General features: G+C 41.9%; 1 protein-coding gene across 1 annotated transcript; it reads right to left on the bottom strand.

The window, feature by feature from the left end:
- Positions 1 to 3,736: 3,736 nt before the first annotated feature.
- On the bottom strand, positions 3,737 to 5,185 carry kcnk15 (potassium channel, subfamily K, member 15). The gene is made up of 2 exons (XM_053423868.1): positions 4,903 to 5,185; positions 3,737 to 4,740 (listed from the first exon to the last, which is right to left on the bottom strand). Exons 1-2 carry the CDS (start codon positions 5,183 to 5,185, stop codon positions 3,737 to 3,739), a joined length of 1,287 nt encoding a protein of 428 aa, XP_053279843.1.
- Positions 5,186 to 9,188: the final 4,003 nt, after the last annotated feature.

Raw genomic sequence — 9,188 nt, 5'->3', positions numbered from 1 at the left:
GGGGGGATTTTTCTTGGGTTTATGTTATACTGATGTATAAAGAAATCCACTTCAACCAAGGTGAATTCTACCGTTTTGATTGAATAGAAAAAAGGCTCCGATGATAACACACTGTCGGGTACAAAAAGAAAGAAATAATTAGCAGCGTGATTATACTCTAAGTTCTTTGAAACTCATCCTTTTTCAAAAGCAAACCTCCCATTCAAGGTAGTGGTAATGAGACCAGCATGTGGCCAATCCACCATTTATCATGATGCACCGTGCACAGTAATTCTGTGACTATTTTAGCCCCTGTGCCATTAAAAGCTGCCATAATCCATCAATTGAAAACTAAGTCCGTCTGGGTTCTGTGCCAATACGTTGTTCGTACCAGTCAAGCAGTTCATTTAATAACTAGTTCCTGGAAAATTCATTTTCCAATCGATGTGTTTAGTAGAAACCATGTAGCATAATTTGCATTAGAAATGATAGCTACAAATGTTGTTTTGACAGATATCGATTGTCCAAGGAAATAATGGCAGCGAGGCCGGTTAATGAGAAAAATGTCTGTGGATCATTTAAGTGCAGAGGAGCACTGAGAGAAATAGTCGGAACTATTTTGGTATTTTACTTGAACTCAAACATTTAAAAACAGAGACACTCGACCTTTGAGAGGATGTGAATCTTCTGTCTTGGACCAATGCGATGTCAGTTCAGTTTCTCAGTGTATCATGTCACAGGGATTATTAAACAAGGCCCTGATCCGTCTCAGATCACATTCTGGTCATGTGAACACACTGTTCTTCTCTGATGCTGTTTAATGTGGGCCTAAAAGGGCTGTAGTAGACTGTACTAGCCTCTAGTAATACATTTAACTCACATCACAGAATATGATTCAACAGTATTTTTGTAAATATTGATGTTTGGTCCCAGTTTTACTTTGTATAATCTTCGTATAACATCCAACTGCAACCATAACTTTGGACAGATTGTTTTTTCTGATCTGGATCAAGAGTCCGAGGGCTGAGGTGACTCATGCGATGCAGATTGTAAAGCACCTTGAGGAAAAGGTTTGATTTGTGGTACTGCTTTATAAATACATATGATTTATTCGTATTAACTTCATTCTGCAGTTGTGAACTATAGTTTGATAATGACCTGCATCAAGAGGAACTTGACTCCACAAGGTTAAGACATGTATAGATCCATAATCTATACAGCTCAACCTGTCCCCAATTATAAATTGCAGCTGTTGACATATTTCATATTTTATCGTATAAGGGAAATGTACAAACTCAGATGAACCTCATTGATTTACACAATATTTAGAAAATAATTCACCATTCTATAATACATAGTATGATAATTATCAAACTGGACATTGTGTCTGTATTTGTTTCTGTTGTACAATATATCACATTTTCTCTTTTATACAACATGTAACTTGTGTACAGGATTTCATGTATTTATGTGAAAGAAACTTAATTCGGCTGTTTTCTGTATGAATCAGAAAATAAAGTTCAGTAAATGTTGTAATATTCTCCATCATGTCTGAATTGAGTCTAGGTTTAAACAGTTGATCACAGGGTCGAACAGGGGCCGGCTCACTACCACCACATGGACATATGCTGCCATCAAGTGGCTAAATCTCTCACAAAGCTCTGTGTGTCTTCAAACATCCTTAAGGCCTTCGACACTGCAGAGGGCCCCCTCGTCAAAGTTATTGCATCACACTTCCCTTTTCCCCCTTTCGTAAGATCACAGCGGTTAGAACAATCTGACAGCTGAACACAGGAAGGTTAAAAGTCAGAGCATGTGACGTGAGGGTGTAAGGAAGTGGGTAAACGTTCCTCTCTTCACCCCCCAGCAGCCAGAGCAGATGGGATTTCATAACCAATCAACGTTTGAGCTTATATCGGTCAATCACTTTTTCATTTATATGGAAAGTAGTCGCCTCCTCCAGCCGATCAACAGATGGCTTGAGATGGAAGCTCGGGGGAATCTTACTGTACCGACTTCATGGTGTCTGCTCCTCGTTCCAGACAGAGAACAGCTTTCTGAAGATGGCTGCAGGAGGAACTGTGCAGATGTTAAGACACATGATCTCATTGTAGCTGATGACAGTTGAGATGTGGTGTTTAATGATTTGAAATATTGGCTTGGACTTATTCTTTATGCTGTTGTTTATGTCCTTTTTACTTTGTATTGCATATCTCATCCAGACAGTCATACGTGGGAGAGTAACTTTTTCATCACACGACACATATATACTTATACACACCCAATATAGCAGATAGTTGTTATATTTATAAAAGTGTGATTTATACAGTCGTCATATAATTTAGTAACCACAGGTTTAGTGGAGTGCAAAGGAGAATATTTGCCTCTGAAGACATAAAATACCATAAAATGAAAAATAAGTAAAAGAACAAACCTAGAGTCAATGTATTTAGTTCCATCACATCACTGTTATTTTCCAAACATGCATTAATTTGATAACTTGCAGATCAAGCCTTTGGTTAAAACTGGGTTAAACTTTATTACAAACACACACACACATAAATATCTATATATATACACACACACACACACACACACATATTTAAATATTTTAAAACATTTGTACATTTAATTTAAATTACTAAAAGAACCTTTTTGAACCCATTTTTTTTTTTTTTTTTGAAAATAACCAATAACCAATGCGTACTGGGTTTATTAAGTCAGTTAATCTCCGTTTATATGAATTCAGAGGAATCATTTCGGGAACTCTTCCACCCTGTTTCCTCTGAACCACTTATATTCTGTAACATATACTGCAATAAAAGAAGGAAGGAAATAGACTTGAGTCGTTTTTTTTTATTAAGAAACAGAACCGGGGAAGACGATTGGTCACAAAAGCTACAAAAAAACGCCTCACACAAATGTGAGCCGATTTATTACACCTCCTAATGAAATAAGTACACTCACACATTCAAAGGTCATGTCCTTTGGTGTAATAGAACAATGAGACTCACATCGAATCGGACTACAAACCAAGTCGACAAAGGAAAAAGGAAACTCATCCGCAGAAAACGGCCACTTCTCCGGGAGTGGTGGAGGTTCATTCACAACCCTGCTACATACAAGTCGTGTGCTACGTCCAGTGAAGTTGACTCAGACATTAAACAAAGCGTCATCTGTTTGCAGTGCTGAGTGATGCACTGAAAAGTTGTTCTATCCCCCCCCCCCCCCCACCCAATGATAAGACAGAAGACGACTCATTCAATTCACTGAGCTAAGATGCGACATCTCAAGTGGTTTGTTAAAGTTCTTTAAGGCTTTTTAATAAAAAAAAGTATAGTGACATCCTGTAGCTGTGGCGTGGAAACGTTTTAGAGGAGCAGAGACCACTTAGCTTCACTGAACAGTTGTAAATGAGCACTATGTCCAAAATACTGCTGCTAAAAGCCCAAACTTCTACATCTTCACATGGCACTCATGCAGCCACATTGTGTGCTGTACATTCATTTTGAGCATGCACTGCACTTTGGCTTACATGCAAGGAAAACCGCAGAACCACTTACACAACTAAGGGCAATGGTAAAAGATAATCTGTGCTTTTCAAATTAAAATGTCAAATACAGCCACAATAGAAGTTATACAGTTGACAGAATCATTGTGTTTTCAGATGCACAAAAGAGGTAACACAAAGTACAGAGTCCTCCAAAATACTGTTCACACTCAGTGCAATAAACACGTTCCTTCACCGTGGTGCTCTTCACACCGACCTTCTCCTTGAGCGGGGGAACTCCCGGAAGCTGTGCCCGGGTGAGAGCGTGCTGCCTGGGGAGGAGAGTCCAGTGTTGTCCCTGGAACCCGGCGAGCAGCCCTGGATCTTGTAGGACACTGAGTTGTAATAAACAGAATTGATATGGCAGCGGTGGTGTTCACTGTGGGACATGAGGGGACTATCGCAGACCCCTAAGCGGTAGCACACACAGGAGCAGAGGGAGCTGAGGCTCGACTCCGGCCTGACTCTTCCTGCCTTGATCTGAAAATGCAGCCTGTGTCTGCAGGGGCTTCTTCTCCTCTCCTGATCCTCGGCTGGGAAAGCGATGAGGTTGGTGCGGCTGGTTCCTTCCTCCATGGGGAGGAAGAGTGCGCTGTGGCTGCGCACCACGTTGCTCCTGCTCCTCCCCCTGTGGCTGCCTCTGCTCTGCTCACCCCCGACATGGAGGCTCACGGCCCCATCCAAAAGGCCCCTGTCCCTCTTCAGCGATGCCCTTTCCTGAGCGTCTCTCCGCTCATCCTCAGTGTTCATGGTGAGGAAGCGAAGCACCACCAGATTGAGGAAGGCCCCGATGACGGTCAGCCCAACCAGGATGTACAGGAAGCTGAAGGCCACATAGGGCGTCTTCTCCTGGAGGTCGTCCTTTTTCTGCAGGGCCACAAAGTCCCCGAAGCCAATGGTGGTGAGCGTGATGAAGCAGTAGTAGTAGGCATGGAAGAAGGTCCATCCTTCAAAGTAGGAGAAAGCCGCAGCTCCCACACACAGTGTTCCGATGCAGGACAGGAAGCCCACCAGGACCATGTTCTCCATGGACACCTCGGTGCGTTGGAAGCCTATGCACTGCTTGGTCTTGTGCAGGAGGTAGCGGACGAATGTGTTCATCCTTTCTCCCAGACTCTGGAACATGACCAGAGTGAGAGGAATGCCCAGCACGGCGTAGAACATGCAGAAGACCTTTCCTGCCTCTGTGCCCGGTGCTGCATGTCCATAACCTTAATGCAGAGGGTACAGAGATTAGAGATACAGCCAAATTCATGATTCACTTTTGTTTATGTGAGATTAAAACAAGCCTAAAATGATGCAGACTCAATACAATGCTTCCCTGCAAATACAGTAGAGACAAAAAAGAAGATGGATGCATTATACGAACTTACCAATGGTGGTGATGACTGTTATGGCAAAGTAAAAAGAGCCGGCGAATTTCCACTGCCTGCCGGCTCGGTGGGGCTCAGCTTGCAGCACCACCCGCTCGATCTCACGGTAGTCGCCCTCGGAGAAGCGGTACTTCTTCTTCATCTCGCTGCGCTTCTGCTCCAGGATGCGCCGGCGGGAGCTCTCCGACTCGGACTCGAGCGCGTCGAACACCGCGGCGCCGACCAGCAGGTAGGAGAACATGCAGAGGATGAGCGACAGGGTCCGGACGTTTTGCTTCTTCATCCTCGGCGGTTGGCACAGTTACAGGTGGCACTGCTGCTCCCCCTCCTCCTCCTCAGCGCGGAGACTCCTCATCGGTGGTCTGTTGCTTGAAAACGTGGGCTGGTCGGAGTATAGCTGCACCTGGAAATCTTATCTCACCGGGTTTAAATACCTTGTTGGGGGGAAACGCGCATATTCTGCGGTGCGCATCGAGAGCGGCGGAGGCTCTGGACGCGGTCATCTGTTGCGCCAAGTGGCCTCCTCGCATGCGCAAAGCAGGCACCAATACAAGGATGTGTGTAATGTTATATATGGAGCCTGTGTGACACATGGCACCCCGAGCAGTGCTCTCCCACCAGGGGACGACAAGTGAGGTCCCGGCTCGATCCGGAACTGGTCCTGAAGCTGCGCGTCCTAGCTGGAGGCGTCCAGAGGATGAGGAAGATGGAAATCATTGAAGCTACCCTGGAATGACATGTTGCACTCTAACTCTTTACGTTTTGTTTGTTAACAGACTCAATTTACTTCCCTAAAATGTAAGTTATTGTATCACTTAAGAAAACATTATAATACAGTGATTAAAGTGAGACTGTGCTGCTGAGATATACACAAAATAATCCACCATGACAATTACAGTTTTAATCTTTGTTATCAGCATCATTACTGCTAATAACCAGGGCTGCATCATTAATTATTTTCAATATGAATTATTAATATGCATGTTATCATCATCATTCATTGTTATATCAGTTACTCATTAGTTCCTGGTCTCTCTCTCTCTCCTCTCGCCCCAACGAGTCCATGAAAGAGTCTAGTAGAACCAGAGGTTTATTCCCATTAGGATGGAGCTTTTTTCCTTTCTCTCTCTCATTGTGGGAACTATTGGGCTTCTCTACCATACAATGAAAATTAGATCAAACTTGATTTACTCTTATTTTAAACTCCCAACTTTAATCCATGGTCGAAACATTAATATAAAGTTGCCCGATTTATACAGACACCAGCAACAATTAAAAATGTATTTGCAAAAACAAATTAATGAAAAATGTACAAGTATACCAACCTAACATGAAAATACCAATATGTAAAATCAGTAACCATACATGCGAGTATAAATTATAAGTCTCGGGATCGATGAAATTGATTTGAATTTCTGTGCTTCATGACCTCAGCCTCTGTTTGAAAACACAGTGATTTGTGTTTCACATCTAAAGTGGTCAAATAAACTGCATCACAACACTCGGCTTCTGGAAACCTACTGTAAGTGATGCTGGTTGCCATGGTTACTCATACCAGACTCTCCGTGAGGTTGAAGCTAATATGTAAAGTGCAATGATCCAGGGCCTTGTTCAGTGAATCTCCACTTCTTTGCAGCATGTGAATCAGTGACACATGTAAAAAAAATAAAGAAAAAGACATCTCCCACAGTTGTACCAGAGACAGTCTGAATGGAAAACGTCCTCCTGGTGTCACGTTGGGTCTCAGCAGCACCGGCAGGGCAGGTGCATCACTCGTTTTTATTTTCCATCCTCTCAAAACACAGAGACCTGCTCTGCGTTGGCCCCTGTTTGTGTTAAGTGGCTAAATCAGAACACGTATACCCGTTGTGATTCAAACCACGCTCTCCATAAATCAATTACATCTCAGCTGATAAGAGAGGAACCTGAAGCCCTAATAGCCACTCATCAATTCACACAGCTTGTACTCACATCCTTTTCAAAGCCCGGGGAACTAAATGAGGAGGCCCATCAATCCCCATTGGGCCCGGGCTTGAGGAGAAGTATTTTAACTCAAAGAGACGCCTCATTGATTTAGTCTTGCTCTCTCTGTTCTCCAGTCCTAGGTGCTATTTATACATGTGTATATACACACACATACAAGATAATAAATTGCAATATATTAAAATACTTACAATTTATTATTGAAATGTTTTGCCCATGCAAGCTCGCAATTTCCCTTTTTGATATTTATGATATTAAGCTCTGTTAAATAGATACAGATATTTAAATTGTAATTATATATATACATACACGGGTCTGTTTGTATTGTTTGCTTGATGATAATGATGATGTGATGATTATTTACATTGAGATTATTGACTCTCACCAGGATGGTTAGTAAAAACTTTGCTTTTATAAAATTTTCTAAAGGTGCAGTATTATAAAAACGTTTTGTTTTTAACTCTCATAAAATCAAAGAGACCTCATCAGTGTTCCTGGTGATGAAGAGAATAACTATGCAGATGGTGCGAAACCATTTTAAAGATGCACATGGCATCATGCAGGGAAAAGAGGATCTGGTGCCTGAAGGCACGTTTCTCCACTAAATAAAACCCATCTGCCAAATCCTGCAACAATAAAAATGTAAATCTGACAAAAATCCTAGAGGAAGGTTGGTGTAGAAAGAAATGAAGCTGCATTGTTAAAGCCAAACTTTTAGAAAAGAGAAGTGGCTCCTTAGCAGGGAACAGCAGCTGTGCTTTGACAAAAATAGGAGAGAAAATTACCGACAGGGACAATACAGAAATGCAAGATTAGGAAGCAGCTTCGTAAAAAGAGGATTTGTCTGCAAAACCTGTCATTTGTCAAAGAAATCAGAGAGAAGAGGACGACAACCTGAAGAAAACCAGACACGGACGTTGTGAAGGTAACTGCATGGGCTTTAATCCAGGTATTGATCTGCTGGCTCACTTTGACACGTTGGTTGGATGAGTTAAGTCGTTTAATATATCGGACTTTGAAATTGCATTTTAGGCTTCAAGGTTGTCCTCATCATAATTCTTTGTGTTTCCTATTAAAAATATAGATTAGGAAGTTCCTACAGTTAGAGTCTCTACCAATGACAGGATGCAGCCTTAATTTAAAATTCAGTTACATTTCACTATCGAACCCTGAGCAGATCGTTGTACAGGAACAGGATGTGTGAGCTACGGTACAAAAGAGAAAGAAGCTGAAAAAATAAACCACAACGGAAGGATAACAGGGATGAGGAGGCTTCGGTGTCATGATACAATAGAACATAATGCCTTTATGTGGCAGCCACAGAGAAGGGGCAAGAAAATACGCCAGAACCTCTCAAAGCAAGTATATACTGCAGATTAATCCCTCCCTGATAATGTTACTTGCAGACAAAAAATTGTAAAGAAAAAAAAGATATTTTCATTCTCCACAAGAAACTGTTGGATTTTTTCTGATAAATTGTTTTGTCATTCATAGTGTTTCTAATGTCTAATTTTCAACTTTGGCATTTTAACAAAAAGACAAACTAATTTTAACAATTGCTTCCACAAGTCTTGAGCATGATTAAGAGACACAACCAAAAACTCCAGACATTAAAAGGATGTTGGGATGTGAGTTTCGTCTCTTAAGGTCCTTTACAGACAGGTGATATGCAGAGAATTGACCTAGCATTAGTATGCTGTAGGCAGTGATACCTCAGATACCTATCTAATATATGGAAAAATTGAAATACATGAGTTTGCGTTTGCCGTCTCTTCAGAAACACTTGCACTACTGTCAGCACAACAAGTCAACATGTTAGAATAGACATCCCTTCATCTGCACAGGAGAACATGCCAGGTAAAACAAATTAAGGCAATATTATGGATGGACATGGATCGAATGCTGAACGGCCTGACCGAGCACCGACTAAAGGTCTCCAATGGTCTTCACCTGCAAAATATCCCAGAAAGACGCAAAACAGGAGAGGGCAAACGTCCGTAGAGACATGATCCATAATCACAAGGAGAGGCCCAGCAACTGCAAGTGATGCAATAAGCTGCTAGAAATACAGAGTGACCGGAGACACTCAATGATGCAAGATCAAAAAGATTAAAAAAAATTACAATCTAAAAGAAGATTGAAAACTGTAATGAGTTTACTTAAAATCTCTGGTATCCGTCTTCTTCGTAAGACAATGGCAGCGCCCTGGTTGGTCAGGCTCAGTCGTTTTGGGAGCAGCTGAGTGGCTCAGCAGTCCGATCCTGGAGCTGCAGTCTCTTCTCCAGGTGTTACCGGAGAAATTG

This window comes from Pleuronectes platessa, chromosome 6, assembly GCF_947347685.1.
Source record: "Pleuronectes platessa chromosome 6, fPlePla1.1, whole genome shotgun sequence".
Taxonomy (NCBI): Eukaryota; Metazoa; Chordata; class Actinopteri; order Pleuronectiformes; family Pleuronectidae; genus Pleuronectes; species Pleuronectes platessa.
The sequence above is the reverse complement of the archived record's forward strand: the minus strand, read 5'-3'. Positions and strand labels throughout refer to the sequence as shown.